This window comes from Rissa tridactyla, chromosome 1, assembly GCF_028500815.1.
Source record: "Rissa tridactyla isolate bRisTri1 chromosome 1, bRisTri1.patW.cur.20221130, whole genome shotgun sequence".
NCBI lineage: Eukaryota > Metazoa > Chordata > Aves > Charadriiformes > Laridae > Rissa > Rissa tridactyla.
The window spans coordinates 207,835,619-207,858,091 of NC_071466.1; the positions used below are offsets into that span (position 1 = coordinate 207,835,619).

General features: G+C 37.6%; 1 protein-coding gene across 3 annotated transcripts in view; it reads right to left on the reverse strand.

Annotated features, from left to right (window-relative positions):
- Window positions 1–22,473, reverse strand: part of HGF (hepatocyte growth factor) — a 62,313-nt gene that overhangs the window by 11,561 nt on the left and 28,279 nt on the right. For all 3 annotated transcript variants that reach the window (XM_054188082.1, XM_054188081.1, XM_054188083.1), the window contains exons 7-13: window positions 19,546–19,664; window positions 10,272–10,446; window positions 7,324–7,451; window positions 5,756–5,858; window positions 3,652–3,791; window positions 1,610–1,648; window positions 1,047–1,143 (exon numbers count right to left, since the gene is read on the reverse strand). In XM_054188082.1, coding sequence (XP_054044057.1) covers window positions 1,047–1,143; window positions 1,610–1,648; window positions 3,652–3,791; window positions 5,756–5,858; window positions 7,324–7,451; window positions 10,272–10,446; window positions 19,546–19,664 — 801 coding nt within the window. The remainder of the gene's footprint in view (window positions 1–1,046; window positions 1,144–1,609; window positions 1,649–3,651; window positions 3,792–5,755; window positions 5,859–7,323; window positions 7,452–10,271; window positions 10,447–19,545; window positions 19,665–22,473) is intronic.

The window sequence follows — 22,473 nt, forward strand, 5'->3', positions numbered from 1 at the left end:
TAGGAATAGAGTGATGTTCCTCTAGAAATGTCTTTCTGGAGCATCCACTAGACTTTCAGACAGGTCTAGTTCTCATTGGAGCTCATAAGATGCAAAGACCATCAAGGATGGGAAGGACCTGCACGATTTCTCTAGCAATGAAGCAATGTAGAAAATAGGCTTTTTATCTTTTCTTTTATCCCAATTTTTCATTTAAGACCTATTTTACAACCTGGTTTTAAAACAGTTGACAAATCATAAGCTAATAGCGGTGAGCTGTACTTTAGTCTGTACTAGCAGACAAAAGCCCCTTATTTTTTCTTTTTTTGTTTCATGATAGAAGACACAGGGCTGATGCACGAGATACATCTCCTGTTACACATTAATGATTCACACTTCTCCAGCTGATGAGTTATGAACTAGAGTAATGGACACAGGAAACTGTTATTCTGTGTTCTGGCTTTTACACAGTAGCAAAGTAAGAACTGCCATAATGTAATACATATTTCCAGCTGTACATGTTAGGGTCTTGTTTTACAAAATTGAAAAGGATTTCTTTATAGCTCCTACTTTTTTTCTTTCTTTTTTTTTTTAATTTTTTTTTTTAAACAGACTACATTTCAAATGCATGCAGTAGGATGAGTTGAAAGCTCAATTTGAGGTGGGTATATTTCCTGAATCCAACACTTCACAACTAAATGTACTGCTCTTAAAATTAAAATATTGATATCAAACTCAAATTTTTTGGTAACATTCTCTAAAATAAACAGCTTCATGCTGGATGCTAAGCCAATGGTATGAAAAGGTCTGCAGTAACTAATCGAAAGAGCAGAATGCTAAGAATGCTTTACAAGCTCATGTGTGCAAGGTAGCAATAATGACCGTATAAACATTTCACTGATGGAGTGAATACTGTGGAATCACTTGATGTTCCAGGAATGACGATTTTCTGCTTTTACAGAATTTAACGCAATCTAGAAGTGTTCTTATTATGGTCAACATTTTCTACAGTTCCAAACCAAATATCCCAGTAGATGTATTGTCTTTCTAATCAAAGGGATAGTTACCTGTATGTCAAACTAACCACCCATCCTTCGTTAGTTTGTGTTGGGATTCCATTTACAACTCTCAAATGTTTTGTTGAGGCACAAGGAATGACAGTATCTGAAAGCAGGTCCAGAGATCACATTTTACTAAAAACAGCGGTAGGAAACCTGTACAGTTGCACATAAGGACCACAAGAAGGTCAATATTCATTATGAATTAACTTTCCTGCGCTAATGAAATATATTTCTAGAGCATCAAAACTACTTCAGCGAAGCTGGGTCAGTCTATATAAATATACATAAAACACACATATTTAAATAGGTTTATTATGGAGATTTACACAGTTATAAAGCAAACACTGAAAACCATTACCATATCTCACCACTGGCAAGACAGGAAAGTGAGCATAGATAAAGGAGTATAATAAAGCTATTTTACATTTTCCTCTTGTAAAACCAATTTTTCCCAAACTCTATGTTTTTTTATATCTTTAACTGATCTCTTTTTTCACAATCGGAAAGAAACAGCTAGTCTTAGAAGATACAATACATTCACTGCACAATACATCTGCAAACTTACTTACCATCCAAGCTGGCCGTAGTAGGAGTTGTATCACCTTCACCTAGACAGACAAGAGATATCCATAATACAAAATTAAAACACATCTAAAAATTGAATAGAGTAATAATAAACAGCAAACGGCATATTGTTATTTTTAATAGTTCACACCGTTTTAAACTTCAATGATTTCTTTAATACTCTGCTAAAGCACAATTTGGAAAGGACTAACAAGAAGGCAGAATTTCATTCCAATAGAATGAAATAAGAATTAAACATTTTGCAACAGGAGTTTCAAGCATTTTTCTTCTTGGCTGAATCCTGAGTACATCAGGCTACCAGTCATGTTCAATTTACATGTTTCATTTGAACAAGCAAATGCTGAAAAATGAAGTTGCAACTTTTCTATAAACTTTCAGGAACTATGTGATGTCATGTGATTAAATCCAAATCAGATTTAACGAAAATTTCTCATTTCCTTAAAAACCTTTGAAACTTCAAAAGGCCTTTTATGTTGCTATCAGCAAAAACTTATCCTTATCAAAACGTGTTCCCCAAAATCTGGTTTGGTTTTCCATCTGGTCCAAGTGAAAACACAGTTACAACAAGGTTGCTTAAACTTGGTTCAATTTTTTTTTCCTCAGTGAAGTCTGCAGAATGACCCAGCGTTATGAGCAGGTTCAGTACATACAGGTGTAGGTACTGAAAATTTGCACAGGCAAAATTTCAACAGTCTCCTCCAACCAGATTCCCATCATTAAGAAAATGTGCATATATACATATATATAAAAAGGCATACAATTATAGACATAGTTAATTTTCCATGTGTATGTATACGCATATGCATGTGTATGTGTATGCATATGTATATGTGTATGAATGCATGTATACATATAAATAAATAAATAAATAAATAAATAAATATCAGTATCTAAGTGAGCTAGTAGTAGCTTAATACTAGTCCACAGAAGTTACAATTGTAAAACCAACATATTCCAGCTCTGGAGTTTGATTCCAGAAATCATAATACCCACCATTGCCATACACCCTACAAATGTCTGCAGTGAATATTTCCTTAGGAATTCATAGATCCAGATAATGAACTCAGAGTGAATAATATTTATATTTCTTCAGCTGTTGTTCTTTACCTACTTTGACACAAATAACCTTTTGCACAGTTTGTTTATTCTTCACCTAGATGCCAAAATATCACCTGAGACTTCAAACATCACCTCTTAGGGATGCTGCAGTCCAGACTATGAGGAAATGCAGCAGATTGCTGCCAGGAATGAAAGTAACATTAACCTTAACCTCTAGAGATCACAGCCATGCATTCAAAAGCCTGATTTATCATTTAAATGTTCTCTCGGGTTATACAGCACAATGATTTAGAAATAGGAATTTAAGAGAAAAATCTTGAACCTAAATGTGAATCGCACATTTTTTTGCATAAATCTTTTTCCACTTAACTTCAGTTTATTACTGAAGTCCTTATGACTTTTAATTCTGTTTATTTAAGCTATTTAGTTTTTAACATGCAGCTTTGGAGGAGGGATGTTCCTAATTCTTGTCGGGAGTTAAATCATCTGTAAGCAGAATCTATGTAGCACATATACATATAGTGAGTTATCCTAACTTTACAAACAAACAAATGCAGAACACACAAAGAGATTATGAAGCTTGTAGCTCAGAAGATAACTGTCCCTGGGTTTCTTGAGGCCACAGCCAACATTCTGACCACTAGACAATCCTTTGTCTCCGTCCAGCCCTCATTCAATAGCTAGATCTGTTGGAAAATGTTTGACCATCTGTAATAGCTCTTTTATGCTCCTGCTGCATAAATAAGCCTTGAAATCTCTAAGCTGGTCAAGGAGAAGGACCCCTTGTTCAGATATTGCACAAGCAGCTTCTGTCCGTCCCTTTTCAGTCATGCACGATTGATTCTTGATGGACTTACACATTTTCTGCTGCCGCGAGTGACAACAGAAAGGTATGCAAACACATGTGACACCGTGGCTTCCCTGGGACAGCACAGTTGACAATGCCCGAGGCATACCAAGTACTCACATCGAGAAATAGGGCAGTAATCCCAGGGAACGAGAGGATCATCTGTATAACACCAGGGACCATGAAAATCATCATCTGGATTGCGGCAATAGTTTTTCTTCAGTTTACTAACATCTGGTTCTCTGAATATTTGTATATGCCTACAGGGAAAAAAAATTCAAAGTGCTGAAAAGCTTTATACTATAGCCCAAATTTTCAAAGGTTAAATGTTGCCTTGCTCCACACTGTAATATTAGCTGATTGAGAAGCCTACAGGTCAGAGTTTAGGGCTGGTAAAAATCAAAGGGAAGATGAGACCCAAATATTTGCTGGATCTGGGTCCAAGTTTCCTCTAGTTGGTATTCTAAGCACCGGACAGCTGGGAGGTTTCTAGATCTTCCACTCAAGCTAAAATCCCTGGATACCATCAGGAGGGAACTTTACACTGACGAGAAGAGTGTCTGTGTTGCCCTTAGCAAATCTGCAGGTCTCTGGGAGCCCAGGCACCCTCTCCCTGCAGATTAGCACAAGGGAGCACAGAATCTGCAAAGAAAGCTGAATCTCAGGCAAAGGAAGGACAAATGCAAGAAAATTAGCAAGTCTGAGCAGCAGGCAAGGAGAAGGATGAATGGCTCAGAAAAACTACAGTCATAGGTCACCTAAGTTGCAAACCTACATGAGACAGTTTAAAGGTGAAACTTTGGGATGAAAATCTGAAGCAAAGATATTTATTTCTGACTTGTCAGACAGAAGCTTACAGGCTTCCTAAGTTACAGCTGCACGGCCCTTTTAGTTTGTAACCAACCATGCATGATGCTTCTAGCACATCCATAACCAGAGTAACTGCTGAAGTGAGCCAGATAACTCTCCAAAGAAGTTCCCAGGTGGAAAATTTGCGGGAGTAAGAGAAGAAAGGCTGATCTGTGCTCAAGTTTATACAAACACAATTGCATCAAGCATCCAATTGCTTCAAGCTGTTTTATTCACAGGTAACTGAAGACTTATCAGAGCTCTCAGAAGTCATGAACTTAAACCTCTGCCTCCTTTACATGGACAGGACACTGGAATATTTATGCTGTCTCTGACCCTGTGTAGGGAAAACCACATGTAGTCCAATAGGTGGTTGCAGACAGTGGCACTAAAGCCTGCCTCTTGCAATGCAGCTTCCCCAAAGGCTGACTTACCAATTTACATGCCTTCACCTGGCTGACCACCAAGTCAGCCGCAGGAAACTGGGACAGCCAAATTCCAGAGGGCAATGCCTAACACATCGGGCACTATGACTGTGGTGATCATGAGCGCTAACTCAAGAACAAGTACCAAAGGTAATACAGAGATAATCACATCTTTAGAAACTAAAGGAAAACAAAGGAAATAATGTTTCCATCTGGGCTGTGTAATATACCCAGCAAAATTTTTTGATGAATCTCTGTCTTTGTGTGGTACCTAGAAGTCATTGTTCTTGTCACTCCTGAGATTTATTAACCTATGCCTCTGAACCAGCAAAGACAACACTGAGGATCCTGGCATAACTGAAAAAGTCTTGAAAACTCACAACTTCTTTTTTACTTACTGCTGATTCGTTTTTACCTTAACCAATAAATTAAAAGTAACTTGACTTTTCCACTACTTGAATATGAAGCAAATTAATGATAAACAACAGAAATTTCAAGTCACTTTAATGGCATTTGATGTCAGTGTCATTAGATGGTAGACTCATGATTCAATTTCAGGTCACAAGGGACCTTAGGTGGTTTCAAGTCCAACCTCCTGCTTGAAGCAGCGTGAGCTATGAGATCAGATTGATGAGATAACAATTTCCTACTTTATTCCTGCTATCCTCTCATAGAACAAAACTTTCAAGGACAAAGATGGGGTAAACCAGGTCAGTAAACTAAACACTAAGAAACATCCCAAAGCCTGCAATTAGTGGTTAGCCCAAACAAAGACATGTTGTGTAATATATTTAAACACCGAGGAGAAAAAAAAAAAAAAAAAGATACTAAAAACTCCAGGGCATAAGTGGCCCTTTTAGAATCACTGCAGAAGAAAAGGAGATGCCATCTGGAGGCCGTATTTACTCAGAACTCACTGAACCATGTTGTTCTATTTCGTATGTACACACCTACGTAAGTCTTCGATATTCTTGTCCCATGTGGAGCAAGTTAGCCCAAATCTTGTCTTGGATAGATTCCCCATGTAACTCTTGCCATTGCCACGATAACAATCTGAATAAGAAAGTTGAGACAAAAAACATGGAGTGTATGGAGTGTGATTGTGCAACACTGAAAAGAAAATGCTTCCATCAGTAATCCAAATAATTAAAGGCAAGTGTTATATTTAGCAAACACTATACAATATAAATCAAATCAGAAGGAAAGTGGGAGAAAATTTTCAAATTTAGATACATAATCTCCTGCTTGAGGCCTTCATTTTCAACACAGTAACATTTTAAATTTTGTCTTACTTAGATAAACTGGGAAAATTGCTTTCATAAATAGTTAGTTTATGGTTAATTTAGAAGGGTCACACAAAACATTCTAAAAGTTGTCAGGAGCGGTTTTATGCAAAACAAAGCAAAAATGCCCCCTTAATCCTCCCTCCTTAAAAAACAGGCACTCAGCCTATTTGAAACAACTTACCTTTATGTAGATTCTGGATACTGGCAACAGTATATAATTCTAGATCTAACTTCTACTTTGGCAAAATCAAAAAATCAACATCACTTTAATTTTAATGTAATTCAAAAACTTGCCTGTTCACTCCATCAGAAGTCATGTTTAATTCATAAGCTTTTATCACAAGCCTTTTTGAGACTTTTCAAGAGGATTGTTTAAAATGATCACTACTATAAAGACTTTTTGTACAAAGTATTTCATTTCATATTCATCAGTATTTTTACTTTTTGATAATTGATACTTCAGGAAAAAAAACACCGAGTGAAAGTCAAAGTTTAATCCTTTCTCTCACAGAACTCTTGCAACTGCAGCTCTTCAAATTTTAAGAGAAAAAATGGCTAAAATTGAAAGGTGGAGATCTTAATGCAGCCTGATGTAGGGTCATAGGTCTGAGGTGTCGGCCTCAGTTTGTGCTATGATTGACATCAGTTCTCATGATGCAGTAATACTCCTTAGAGTAATACCAAGACCTCCTGGGAAAACCAACATTTGCCTGAAGACTCAGAGTGGACTTTGCAGGCAGAGGTAATAACTCGAAGCTAAAAGGCTATACGGGAAGTCCCATGTGGGTTTTTTTTTGGCTCAACTTCTTTTAGACAAGGGGGTATATGGAAAAAATAAATTTAAAAAATGACATTTGGTGGCCTCATATGCAATTATAAAAAGACTGTGAGACAAGGAAATCATTTCAGCTCCGGAAAAAGGTCTTTCAAATTAAGAAAGGTAAGACAGTGGAGCAGATCTCCAGCTAATATAAAATGGCACACAGATTCACCTTGTCTAAAAATCAGATCCAATAGCAAATCTTTGCTGCAGCTTTCCCTGCTGGAATTGAAACATGAACTGAGAAATGAATCTCATTTACACCATGATGAATCCCAAGTATGCAAATAAAGCCAAAGCGGAACTACAGGTGTAATACAGATGTACTGAGAACAACTTCTCCAGTTTTCAAGCCTGCTTATCTGCCGTTTGGAACAGTACAGCATTCACTTATCGCTCTTCCCTCTGTTACCTTGTTCATTTGATACATCGCACTTAGGAATCTGGGAGCAATAACCAATACGGATGTTTGGGTCAGTGGTAAAACACCAAGGTGATTCAGATCCATCTGGATTTCGGCAGTAGTTCTCCCTCAAATCCCTATAAAAATAAATATGTTAGCTCACAGCAGGGATAAGCTAAAGCCACTGATGCATTCTATTGCTTTTTATTATGAATTAGTAATAATATAGGCTCCTTAAGGTCTGTATGTTACTGATCAGTGTCAAGTGCAAGGAAATGAGGAGCCAGTAAGAACACAGCATCCAGAAAAATATAGTAATTGTAACAAGAATCTAGTTATGGGAATTTGTTTTCAGTGGACCTATGTTTTGACTGGATATAAGATTCCATTTGAAGATTAACAATATTTTCAATATAGCTTATTTTTATTCAGGATTCTCCAACAAAATTTGCATGGAAGCTGACATTGGATACACCTGCAATGCATTACAAGTGCTTTTAAATACAAACATTACCCAAGTGCTTAAAATTCCCTGTACTTTGAATGATTCTGCTGAGTTTAGAGAAACAGAGTCCTGTAGACTGTCATTTAAGAAACCAAGCCTTGGAATATAAAAAAATGTATGTTGAAATTCTATACAGCTGTTACCTTTAAAGTAAAAGTTAGCCACAAGGGAACATCTTTAAATGTCTCTCACAGCTTGCATGAAATAGTCAAACCTCTTAAAAGTAAGTTTTATTTTCCCATCTCCTGACAGTTGTTGCCATGTTCTGTGCATCTCCATATTTCACTGTATTTTTCCATCTGCAGTGCTTACTGATAATAGACTATGGAAAGGATGGGCCTTATACTGTAATTTTTACTCATGTGAGTGAGTTTTGCACAGTTGTACTGGCAGTTCTGTTCGTTTTACTCAAGCTAATAGCCTGAATAGCTACTACGCCCTCAAGCATCGGCTGAATAAGCAGTTCCAATGTTAGCTCCTCTACACTGCCAGGAACATTGTTATAACCGTATGAGGGCCTAATGCTGCCGCAGCGTTAACACAGGCACAGCTCAAATTGGTTTAAGAGGTAGTTTGTCTGAGAAAAACCTGTGGGATCAGGTTCAGGCACTAACTTCCAGGCAAATTCAAGGTGGTCCTGAGACTGACAGAAGGCTCAGGATCAATCCGATTTTCCATTACAGTGATGATTGTTGCGTTTTCAGTAGATGTGTTACAATGCACAGTATTTGATCAATAAACTGAACAATCTCAGTGAAGAGATTAAGACAACAAAACTATTTTGCCCAAACTACTATTGTTAGAGAGATAATCCAAACTCAGACTAGAATCTTTTCTTTACATTGAAAGATCCACGCTATTAAATTCCAGCACAAGCCCAGACTGATATTTAGCTAACAATAAAGACGTTTGGTACAAACCAGGCTGTGGGTCCCTGCTGGTCAGCTAGGTTTCCTCTATGCTCAGTGAAAAAAGGGCTGAAAGAGCATGATTAAGGTAACTGCCTAAAATAACTAGATTATTCACATCCTGGGAGTTTATGAACTGTAGAGAAAGGTTACATGACCAGTGGTACTTCAGGTAAATGCAGTCTGAGTCATGCAAGTACATTTAGCAATGAGACAGCAAAAGGATTAAAAAAACAGAAAATAAAAAGAAGTTCTGTCAAATACTATAAACGTAAAATATTGCCAATGAGATTACACTTAGGTAACATTTAGGGCATATTAAGTTAAAGTCAGTAAGCAACCTGTGAACAACGACTTACCTCCATGAAAGAAAAACAATACTATAGAATCACAGAATCATAGAATAGTTTAGGTGGGAAGGGACCTAGGTCACCTAGTCCAACCCCCCTGCAATGAGCAGGGACATCTTCAACTAGATCAGGTTCCTCAGAGCCCTGTCCAACCTGAATTTGAGTGTTTCCAGGGATGAAGCATCTACCACCTCTTGGGGCAACATGTGCCAGTGTTTCACCACCCCCATTGTAAAAAACGTCTTCCTTCTATTTAGTCTAAATCTATCCTCTTTTAGTTTGAAACCATTACGCCTTGTCCTATTGCAACAGGCCCTGCTAAAACATTTGTCCCCATCTTTCTTATAAGCCCCCTTTAAGTACTGAAAGGCTGCACTAAGGTCTCCCCAGAGCCTTCTCTTCTCCAGGCCGAATAAGCCCAACTCTTTTAGCCTGTCCTCATAGGTGAGGTGCTTCAGCTCTCTGATCGTTTTTGTCACCCTTTGGACCAGCTCCAACAGGTCCATGTCCTTATGCTGGGGACTCCAGAGCTGGACACAGAACCTCAGGTGGGGTCTTGCCAGAGCAGAGTAGAGGAGCAGAATCACCTCCCTCAACCTGCTGGGCACTCTTCTTTTGATGTAGCCCAGGACACAGTTGGCTTTCTGGGCTGCAAGCACTCATGTCCAGCTTTTCATCCACCAGTACCACAAGTCCTTGGCAGGGCTGCTCTCAATTCCTTCATTCCCCAGATGGTATTGATACCGGGGGTTGCACCGACCCAGGTTCAGGGCATTATAATCATAGAATCATTATGGTTGGAAGAGACCTTTAAGATCATTAAGTCCAACTGTTAAGCTAGTTGCATATTTACCACTAAACCATGTCCCTCAGTGTACCAGCACTACTGGGATTCAGGTCCCAGTCTGGAAAACATTCATACACTTCACAATCAACTAAACTGGTGAACACATGCTTGAAGAAAATGTTCATAAAAACACCTACAGGTTCACACAAGTTCATCTAGAACTAATATTTTGAGATCTGAAGAAATGATTTTCCCTTGTTAAAGTGGTTTTCAGCACCAGCAGTAAACGCATCAGGTTGCAGAGCAGGTACAGGGATCCTATAGTCTATTTTGATGGCAAGAATTTCTAGACATTTGAAAACTAAGCTCTTTTCGCACTGCAGTAATACCCACATGTCTCTACTCACTTGCACTTGAAGTTCTCAGGAGTGATGTTGTGCTGGTGAGGAAACTGGGAGTCCCATCGCTGGCACTGGATTCCACTCCATATGGTGTTGACCGTGCCACGGTAACCCTCACCCTGCCCCTGAATGCAAGTTGATGTCTCGGCTGCTGCCTCTGTGTTGTTCACGACACTTTCATCTGTAGACCCAGAGAAGAAGTACTGTTTCATTTTCCTAAGACTGAACCTGGCTCAAGATGTCAGGTTTCAAGTCTACATTGCAGTTCAAGTTGTGAGTTCTTTGTTGCAAATGCTGGTCTGACATCTTTTACAGAATAATTTTCTCTCCTTCACATTCACAACATCCATGAGATCAAAATGGGTATTAGATCTTATGCTAGTTTATCCACTTGCAGGCAAAGAATCTATAAAGTCTGCAACATTTAAGGGTTTTTGTTCAGTGAGACACCTGGCCTATGCTATATTATTGAAGGTCAGGAGATATTCTTGGTTAGTCTTTCCATTTCAACAAATATTTTCTCATTAGCTTAGCTTTACACAACTGAATGACCACCCACGTGTACACTGTTAAAGATGTTAATACATGTTTGCAAGATTAAAACCCAATTGGTTTTCTCCAAAGAATTCCCAGAATATCAAGTCACAGGAAAAAAAGATGCAGATAAAAAAAAAAAAAAAAAAAAAAAGAAAGATAAATCCTATTATGAAGTAATGTGCTAAATCCTCCTTGAAGCTTCTCTTTTTATGCCTCATATAGTTAGAGGGGAAAAATAAAACAGCCCAGCTTTTGGAAACCGAGGATCAGTATTCTCTACAGAGAGACAAATGTTTTAAAGACCAACAAATTCATCAGACTCAAGATCTTTTACAGATGTTGATATACTCTGCATTCACCCTGGTGTGGGCTGTCTTGAACTAAATTCAGAAAAACAGTGGTTTTTTAAATGACTCATTCACATAACTTGAAAGACTCTTTTTATTTCTTATGCAATTTTCATAATTGCAAATTAATGGCACAGATATTGCATCAGATATATACAAAGTAGTACAAAACTAAATATACTTCAGCAAGAGCAACACTTCTACAATGTCCCAAAAAGCTCCCAACATAATATTTTTGTAATTGCCTGCCCATCTGTTGGTAATTGCTATTGTTCACAAGACTAATTTTATTAATTACCTTAAAAGTATTAGTTGCCAGCAATAAGTATGTTAACAAAGTTTTAAAATTAGTTTTCTTCAAGTGGTCCAGTGATTAGAACAATATTTGTGTGTTACTCATAATATAGTTCATTCCTGGTAACTTCAGCCAGTTCTGTGAACTTGCAGAGAACATGGATCTTAAGGAAACCAAATGTCATAACAGATGGGTTTGGTTGATTTGCTGTCTAATCTTCTGTGTTAAAGATCACTTCCCTGTCAGAAGATAACATCAAGTTGTGCAGTTGGATTATATATTTCTCCATGCTGGAGAAAATTTCCCTTTTTCTCTTCATCTGGTTGATGTTTTTACGTCAGTGTTTAATGGTTAAATTAATTTCCTGTCCTTCCTTCCCAAGGCTTCTTTGTCTGCAAAGATTGTCCTGTTTCATTGGGATTGTGAGTTCCATGCTCACTCCAAAGTCAAAAGGACATTGCTCTGAGAGTCTCACAAGAAGGCTGACAAATGTACCCTTTGTGGTGAATTCATCAAACAGGCTTGCAGCTAGTAACTATATATTTAACCATTATTATTCACTTTATAAGTAATTGGACAATGAAAAGACAAATTCGTACACCTGATAGAAATACATATCTACCTATTTCAGGTTTCCATCATCACTAACAGATGAAAAAAAAATTGGAATTATATTCTAAGATAGCTCCTAAACTGATTAGGCTGGACATTGCCATGTCACATTCAAATATGTATTAGGTTTTTTTAAACATATATATACAACGCTTTCATTAAAAATGAAAGAGATGGGGTGTACAATTTGGAGAAAAATAGTTACCCGCCATGATAAATTTTAGCACATATATGGCATCCTGGCTGCATAATATTTCCTAAGTAGATCAATAAATTACAACTATATAACTCTAGCAAAAAGTCTTCTTAAATAATAGTAAAAATGCACAAAAATTCAACCTAATGCAAGCCATTACAAAGACCTTATTTATACACAAAAAGTTACTATTTCAACTGTAATGAATTGTACAGTGCATCTGCTCTGTACTCAGTCATGCTAGGGAAAAAGTAACTAGGTTGGCAGTTATGTATCTTTGTATGTTTTGTGGGTTTTTTAAAAATCACATTCCCAAAAAAAAATAACTAATGCATCAGTTTTAGCAAGGCCATAGAGATATTTTGCAAAGCATTCTTTCTTATATATGTACGGACACACAACTCATCGCTAAACTTTACACTATGTGTCTGTACAGTGACCTCTATCTGTAGATCAGATTTTACAACAATTTGTCCATGTCAAAATGTTCTGTTTAAAGGAATCAGACAAACTTAACTTTCACATTGTCATGAATACTTGCACACCCAAACCTCTACTGGAAAAACTTACTTTATAAATAATTATCTAAAGTTTAATAGCGCCGAGCACAAAGACCGGATATGTAGAGCACTGGTGGAAGAGTCCTGAGACCACGCTCACCAGTTCTCTTCCAAGGTGGGATCAAGATGAAGCTAAATATCAGTAAGGCTGAATTCCCATCCTTATCCTAGCATTTTCTCTAAAATCTAAATTAAGACCTGCAACTCCAAAGCCTTGTTCCAATGAGAAAGTCATCACGAATTAAGTTAGAAGATGAATTTAAATTCAATAAACAATCCTTATTATGCAGGTAGGTACTTAAATTTCATATCGGAAGTACTCTTTTTTTCTTTTTTTTTGTTCCAGTTCAGCTTTCACAGTTCTAACTGAGATCAAAAGTACTGTTAAAGGAAGATCACACAAAATTATCATCTTATAAAAGACTACTATTTATGATTTATTAATTAAATGTCACTTCTTATTCCTGTATGAAACTTCATTATGAATAGAAGAATTTGGTAATTGTCTAGCAGCATTTTTCTACCTTTGAACTTTGTTATAATATTTTTTTTATATTCTGGATGACTCAAATTAACCATGTAATTCAGACAGTTACTTGAGAATTTCCTGTTAGTAGCATTTCCACCATCACACGTTCACTCTGAATTCCCCAACCAAAGTGCAAAAATGCAAAGGTTTCCTTTTTTCCATAAAACCTTCCTTATTTTGATACTTCAAAATGCATAACTTTATTAATAAGGGCCAGCTCATGCATTCATAGATGCTTAAGTAAAGAGATGAAACATTATCCAGAGCTTTGTCTGTAAAGCCACAGATAGTCTTCTCAGTGCTGGTTCTCACAGTAATGCCAGCATGAGGGAATCAGCGGGGGCCTTGAGTCATTCTACAGTTGAAGTAACCAGTCAGAGTACTATTTCTGTCTTTAATCCCAATGACCCAGAAGAAAATCCTGCACAAATTTTAGGTCAATGGTGAAACTCCTACTGACTTAAAAGAAGGCAAGGATTTTGATGGAGTATTCATGTGCTTTCATCATAATACTATCTAGGTATTTTTGGAAAGAGACATAGTTGGAAAAGAAGAAGAGTCCTAAAGTACTTCATCAGGAAAATTCCTACTTTTGCTTCCACTTTTGCAATGTCTTTCCTAATGTGTCAGTCCACAAAAGGAAAATGTACCCTGATTTGTAACAAAGGATGTTAAAAGTAGATTTTAAAAATAAAGAGGTACCTAACCCAGTAAAGAAAGTGTTCTAAACACAGCAAAGTCCTCATTAAACATGATCCATACAATTTTGCAAATGTCAGTAAGAAACCTGAGTGACGTTATGGGGAGAAGCTGCTCATGCTCAGTTACACTGCCTCCAGGCACCCCTACTTCAAGCAGTACAATCTACAGTTCTGGGTGGTAGGATAGTGGCTGTCCCTTTTTTCCACTTTTCCTTCAATGTACTATCTCACATTATATGAAACATGAAAAAAAAACCCCAAACCAATGATTTGTTGTGTTTCCGGGTTGTTTTGTTGTTGGTTTTTTTTCCATAAAAACATATGATAAAGTGATGAAACAAATCAGACCCAAGCTCAAAAATCACAGTACTGAAGAACTCTTTGTCACCTAAAACCTGCACAACTACAGTTTGTCCTTGAGCACAGAGAGTTCTTTCCCGGTTTTGCCAGTGTCTACAGCTAGGCTTTAAATCCAAACAATTTTTAGTTCAAATACATTAAAAAAAAATATATATCTGTATCCAATTTTTCACCATTAAGACTTCTCTGCAGGTTCAGCATTTTGTAATCACACTTTTAAAACTGTCATAGAAATGATGAAACGGATCTGAGAAGGATCCTTTTTGAGGAAATGTAGATTAAGCCGTTGCCTACACAATGAATGCTGGACCTCTGCTATGCCTCTGTGCGAAGCAAGGTGGAAGGTAACACTTTATCAACTACTAAACATCAGTCTCTTTTTACTGCCTCTTTTCTGTAAACATCCTTATCTTACATAAATATTAAGCTTAAAATGAGTGACACTTTTATTTGTTTACATACTATGATTCAACAAATAACTCTTTAATCAGAACTACACATTCAAATGGGCAGTTGAAATCTCTGCTTCTAAAAGATAAGTAAACTAATACTGGTGATTCTTTGCCTTCCCAAAAGTTGTAGGCGCACTACAATGGTTCCTTTTATACCCAGATTCTCAATTTTGCTGTTTCACTTCTTGCTCTTTCCCATCAAACCCAGACCTTTATTGAATTCTCTCAGTGCTTTCCAGGCTCCAGTCACCCCTACCTATTGCCCATGAGTACTGACAGCAAAGGCTTAATTCATAGTAAAACCACCTGGGGTGCTTGGAAATCAGGTAGGCAGCAATCAAACACTGTCCTTACCATAATAACCCCATATAGCTCTGCAGCTCTCCAGTGACTGACATATGTCACTATGGCTGACCTATGTCTTTGCCCTATAGCTCATCCCCAGAAGTGCAGCTGTCCTTTCTCCTTTTTTTTGTAAAAAAGCGGTATTATCTCCCCACTCCTGTCTTCCCTGTAGTCCATGTCCTCATTCATGCCAAAGTAACAGTCATTTTCTTTTTTCATATCTGTTGTCACTGCTTCCATTTCTTCATTTCATCCTACACTTCTTTATTGCTGTTATAGTTGTCCTTTTATCCTCTCTTCTAACTAAAAATTGTCTCAAGCCAAAACCACAGACACATATGTGAGCAACTTCAAACCAATCCTGGGGTCCCTGAAGTCTTAATCCAGATCCAATTTTTGCAGCTTGAGCCATCTCTAATCCCTAATTGCTCCTGTCATCTCTTTCTCACAGCCCTGGCTGTAAGCCACAATGTTTTATGCTGCCTTCTGTGCTTGGAAATAAAGTTACAATGCCCTCCTGTCTCTTCAGTCTTAAAAACATATTTATTTTCTGAATGCTTCCTTCCACTGACTTTTTTGCCGAAAATTTTGTATATGAGCTGTTGTCAGCATTTTGGCTATAGAGCATGCTAGCACTCATGACATGTAGCAAAAGCCGCAAGCAGCATGCTGCCTTGTGGTCACTCCCCCGAAGAGAGGACACCTACGTTTTTGTATATGGTCCAAGGACTTGGATTTGAAAAGCATTTTTTCTAATTAGTATTTCTTGTAAAGTATATAAACAGTCTTCAGCATAGGAATTAAAAACCTGTGTGAGAATCCAAACCACAAAGCTATAAAGACATATAACTCATGGTGTTCTCTTTTTAGTGCACTGAGATTGCACACAGCCACAGCTTCAGAAAATGGAGCAGCCACTGAAACCCAGAACTGCCTAGTGTTTTGGGCTCCCTGCTAGGAAGTGGGAAAACAGTTTTTCTATGTGCCTCAAGAAAGACAGAAAACTGAAAACAGGGCTCTGATATTTTGTGTTGATATTCTGGTTACCAAGCTGGTGATGTAACAGAAATATCAGCAATAAATTCCCTCTCTGGGTTATAAAGCTGAAAATATCTGATGGATTAAGCACTTTCAAGATCACTACTTTTGTATTCTTTCTCATATAAATTGCTTCAATAATTCCCAAAGATCTACACTTTTCTGCAGTGAAAATACAGTTTTGCATGTGAAATTTCCACTGATCTTAATATACTTTCCAACTGAAGATGAAAGACAGGATTTCTAGTTAATTCAGTCAACTTTTGCCTAGAAATGAGACAAAAGGCTTTCATTATAATGTTAACATCATTACATTGAGGAGTATTTTTAAATTTCATTTTGGTGTTTACCTTTTCTTCAGGACTCTAATTGTGACTTGGGTAGACAGAGGTGACATTACAGTGGTTTGCCAGAGAACTCCCATCCAACTATTTTCTAAAGCTTAGACCAGACTGGAGATACTGAAAGTTGCATGGACTGTAAGCTTACGTGACCAGCAAAGCCAGATGCGAATCCTCAGAACACTGACACATCAGCTCAGGAAATGCCAAAGGATAAAGGTTTATAAAAGTTGCATTTGTGAAACAGTCAGCTGTAACTTAGGAATATTTTTTTTTTGTAGTAAAAACACTTCTACCAGGGGAAAAGAATAGATCTAGTAAACTACATATGATTCATATATTATCTAATAACTAGAGAAATGTTGGAAGCCCAGTTTATTTTAAAAAAATCCCCACCAAAAAAAAAAACCCAAAGCACAAACCAAAAATCCAAAACAACCACCCCCAACTAAATGAGTTAACTAAAAAAATGGAAAGATGATTCAGTTATAAAGCTAAGCGAGCCTGTGTTCCCAATGGGGAAAGAGTGAACTTTCCCCATTACCAAGGGTCATCAAAAACTGTAGATACAATTATGTGAATTAGTTCACAGGCAAGACTTTCAACATGGGCGTGACTTAATGGGTGCCTGTCACAAAACAAGCAGTAGGCCTGTTAAGTTTTTTCTGTCTCTGGAGAACCTGGTTACAGGCATTGCCTGAAATGAGAAATTAACCTCGCTTTTTTACAGTGGAATAATTTTGCTAATTTTAACTACCTTCTACTGGATTTACAATGACACATGGTAGTGCAGAATAAGTTCAATTACTCCACATCAGGAAGTACATTAAGAGTACTCTCACTCAACCTTTTTATTTCAAACAATTGACTAATTGGTAAGAAGTGACCGACACTCCGAGACATTATAATGGCTTAAGCCAAGAACAAGCAAGAAGGCAAAATTCTGAACTGTTGATGGTGGAAGCAGAAAACAGCATAATTTGGTTTGGTACAAATTCCAAGAGAAAATGAGGAATACCATGCTTTCCCCTTTAGGTAGCAACTGCTCACATATATAGGTTCATACCAGAGCCATTCCCTTTTCTCTTCTCTCCTTCGTATTTATGTATATGCCAACATTATGGGAAAAAATACAGGATTACATTGTGGAAACAGACTTTTTGTAAGATCCACGACTATCCCTATTTTATCTAGGTTTGAGATACCTCAATAATGGTTTATCTTGGTTTATATAACAACAACAACAAAATACAGAGAACCCTAAAATTAAACAGTTAAAAATCACTCCTTTTATGCTTATTTCCCCCCCCACCCCCTTTTTTGAATTCTCACATAAATCCAGTTCCAGGTGAGCTTTATTGTTATTTTTAATAGAATCTACTCTCCTCTTCTATCCTTCTCCCAAGACAGCCAAATGAATTTTACAATGACATAAGCCTACTGAAGTGACGCAAAGCTAGATGAAAAGCAGAGTGTCTGGTTTCGAGGATTTTTATTTTTTTTAACACTTAATTTTGGTCAAAATTCAAGCAGGACATCAAAGGAAATTGTAGTTTACAAAACTGCAGAACTAAGAGAAACTGACTTTCTCATGGGCTAACATGACACTGAGTTTCACTGAGCAGTTTTAGATGCTTCCCTTTGCCCCTACTTCACAGAAAATCCAAAAGTACTCTTTTCCCTTTTCTGCCTGTATTCCTGGGGGCTCTGCCACAAGGGTGGGGCACATGAGGCTGACATTTGACTACAGTATTGATTCAGTCAAAGTCATGCCTTGTTTTCAGAAATTGCCTTTATTCCTAAGATGCTATTAAGAGAGTATTTTAAGTAAAGATAATAAAAATAATAACAAAAAAAAACCTGCCTAGGTATTACAAGACTGCCTTTAATATCACGTTTGTACATTGATTATTTCATAGACTATTAGTTCACTAAAGGGAAAAAATTAGACCCCAAATCTGGCAATGAGGAGTATGGGAGATAAGGGAGGAGACTGTCAGCTGTAGATCCATAAGCTGTGAATGAGTTAAGGAATTCCAGGGATGCAAGTCTTGGTTTCCTGACTAAAACATGTCCCAACAAAACTTAACTCTACCATCTGCCTCAGCCCCAGCATTACCATGAAAGTCTGGAAAAATTACTTTACCCATGTTTTCAAGGGAGGTCAAATATTTTTACCTTCCTCATTGTCCCTGTATTTCTAATTTAAGACATCTGATTATCACTAGAACAGAGCAACCACCAAAGTTAGGAGGATCTGGGCTTTGAAGATAGACTGTGTTGCAGAATTCTCTAAAAATTCTGAACTAAAGCATCTCAAAGTGGGCATCCAACATTTGTATAGCCTAATGTTACTTTGAGTCAATTCCCTGTCTGTGAAGTGGGGATAACAAAAGCCACCATCTTGTAGCTGATGTATGAAAAGAAATGAATTGCCTTTGGAGTGCTTTGATACTGAAGTACTGAATATCACAGAGAAACCCATGAGGAAATTAATAATTCTGTCTTCAGCACAAGGCTGGACAGAGTGCAGGAACCAAGGCCTATGAACCGCAAGAAGAAAACAAAGTAATGAAGAGTTGTTGACAGAGAGAGCACTGAGAAGGGAAGGTGTACCTGCATCTACTCACAAATTGTAATGCACGTGCCCAGCAGGGCTAAACTAACACTCTACATGAGATCTTCATGATGTTGTGGCCTCACTTTTTTAGTTCTTGATTTTCCTACATTTTAATGCAATTTCCTGTATACAAGATATACACATATTCCAGTGCTAAATTACACGCAACTCTTTTATTTCCTGTCCAGATTAAACATAATGTCTTCATAGGAGATCCTCTTTGAAAGCTATGTTTTAAAAGTCAGTGAAGTGCAATGAATGAACTAGCTGTGGTCCTATATTGTTTGAACTATCTGTGTCCAGATTTTGGAAAGGAAAAGGAAGTAATAAATTTTACTTGAACTCACCACACGTTTTAATTGCACAGAACTCCCAGGGGGTGTTAGGGTCAAGAGTGTAGCACCATGGTCTCAGCTTGCCATCGGGATTGCGGCAGTAATTATCATCAAAGCCCTTGTCAGGGTATCTGCAAACCACAACAAGAAACGTGTCAGGGAAGTCTTCCTGGCAACACTGCACAGGCTTGTACAAGGCGAGTGTTCAGCAGAGGCAAATAAGCAGTTCTTATTAACCTTGGGTCTGATCCTGTGAGATGGATGCAAATACTCTTTTAACACTATTAGAAAGTTAATAACATAAAGTCTCCTTCCAAATATGCAGTCGAATCAGACCTCCACTGAGGGGATTCCCTGCTGTGCTAATGCACAGGATACCGGATGGGGTAACTCCGCTAATTGCTAAACTCTTGCTCTTGTGTCTGTCAACTGATGACCAGACTCTAAAGCCACTAGTTTTTTTGAAACAGCCCAATTAAGTGTGGATTATATAAACAGTGCCTGGCATGCTGGACTCATTAAGAAAACAGGTTCTTCAGTGCAACAGCCCTGGGTTCAAACTGGAAGCTATTTTGAATAGCCGTGTTACTAATGATAGCTCCATTTTTGTAATAGAGCTAGTTCTAGGTCATGCCCTCATTTCAAGCATTGGGGGGAAAAAAGAAGAAAAATAAGGAATTAACTTTCGTCTCACTTTATCTCATAATGATTTGAAACTATTATGGCATTTAATTGTTTCCACGTTCCTATTGCCATCATTGAACAGTCAGGCAGATATTCAAGATAAGGAGGTTCTTTTTGTATAAATGTGCTACATGAATGTCTATAAACTTAAAGAGAAGATAAATGCATACTTTTTTTTTCTCCAGTGAATAAAAGTTGTCTTGGTTTTCCAGTTTTATTGAAACATGTTTGTAGAAGAAACAAAAAGTACATTTGCCCCTGAGGGAAACATGAAAAGTTTGTAAGAGAACAATAAAGTTAACTACCTGGGAACCTGAACCCATTTACAACTGCAAGCAGATGTGTTTCGTACAAGCAGAGGAAAATATGATTTACAAGCGCATGTTTTTGCTAGGATACTTTTTCTGTCAAACAATCATCCTAATTTTGACTCATACATTTGCAACTTGATCTCCTATCCCTTGGGAAAAACCAGGTCCCTTCATCTATACAAGAGACAGGGGCAGGATACAAGTAGATTTAAAAAACAAAAACAAAAACCCTAAAAAACCCAACAAAAAAAAAAAAAACAGACAAAAAAACAAACCACCAGAAGCACCAACAAGAGAAACCTCACAAAACTGAGAATTCGAGGGCAGTCAAGAATGTGGTATTTTCAGATCTAGCAATAGTACCCTATTTTCTGCTAGGTAGAAAACAAATTGTAAAGGAGCAAACTGTGTTCAAGGATTTCACAAGAAAACAATTAATGGGCTAATAACATAGCAGAAAACGAGATGTCTTTGGCCATCCAGTAGGTGCAGTGATGAGCTTTTGTGTTGGCAGTACATGTTCCATGTTGCATTGCAATGGAGAGTCCATGGCATTACCCAGGAACCAAGAAAAGTCCAGGAATGGCAAGATACCTGCAGTCATAGCTCCCAAAAGCAATTCAAACCAACTGGGGATGTAAAGGATCCACTTCCTAGAAGGCAAGTATCTTTCATAGCACTGAATGCCCTGTCTTGCCTAATGTTATACAATATGGTATCACAGTATGTCAAAAATATGTTATTTACTAACTAGAACTTAAGTAGAGGTGTAACAGTTCTTTCAAGATCAAACTTTAAGCATCTTTGCAGGATGGAGCAGTGTCTGTGAACTGTATCATTCCACCTACTATATCTATGTGCCCTTTTCTAGAGTAACAACAGCTTTCCCAGTCACTGGTTCTTCCCCCAGTATTCAGGCACACTTCTGCCTTCCTTCATATCCAGTAAGAAACAGTTCCTTGGTTCCTATAGAAAAGGCCAACCTTTAAGACACAAATATTAGGGATAAGATAAACAACGGGGCTTCGAACTGTTCCACGATTCAACAGTGAGACTGTGGAGGATTCCCTGAGAGCTCATCCCTTTGCTCTGCACACTCCTCCTTCCCTCAGTACACTTGGGCACAGACCTCTTGTTTGGCCCAACAAAGAGACTGAGGTTTTCAAGATCTTTCAGAACCCTACATATTTGATTTTTTTTCCCCCTGAAATCACAGCAGCTATACTTCACTACTGAAACTAAATTGAAGCATCCAGTGTCAAAATCAAGACATTTTCTCGGCTTCTGGAGGGGAGAAAAAGAGTGTTAGATGAAGAAATAACATTTATTCTCTTTAGAGACAGATGTTGATCCCTAGCTCTGCTGGAACCAAACTGAAACTTTAGAGGTGTCTAAACCACTTCACCAATATTTCTTTTCCCCTTCTTTTTGTTTTAAAAGACATGCAGGGCTGGAAACTTGATCTTATATAAAGTAAATTTTCATGCAAGAGATATAAACCAGAGTAGTTAAAAAAAGGATACCTGCAGTTATTCAACACCTAGTACACTTCAACCCCACTTTCCTCCATGCACTAAGTACCTATTTTCAGAGCACATTTGATTTTGACCAGAAAATATAAGCAGAAGAGGAGAAAACTGTTGCTTCTGTGTGCCCCCCTATGTCTCTCTCAGTCATTATCATCAATGGTCTTCCTTCTACACTAAGGTATAATCCTACTCATGAGGAGTACAGGACAGAACTGGAGCTTCAGAATACAATTCTGCATCAACTAATAGCTAAAAGTGATCATGCAGTTGTTTTGGGGTTCCTACTGCTAGCTTTAATCACATTTAAGTAAACAGGCATTATCAATTCCCTTCAGTAAGTGACTTCTGAAGGGAATAAATGTGGAACAATTCTGTGAGATGACAAAAAGAAAAAGTGAGATGTATTCACCCTGAGC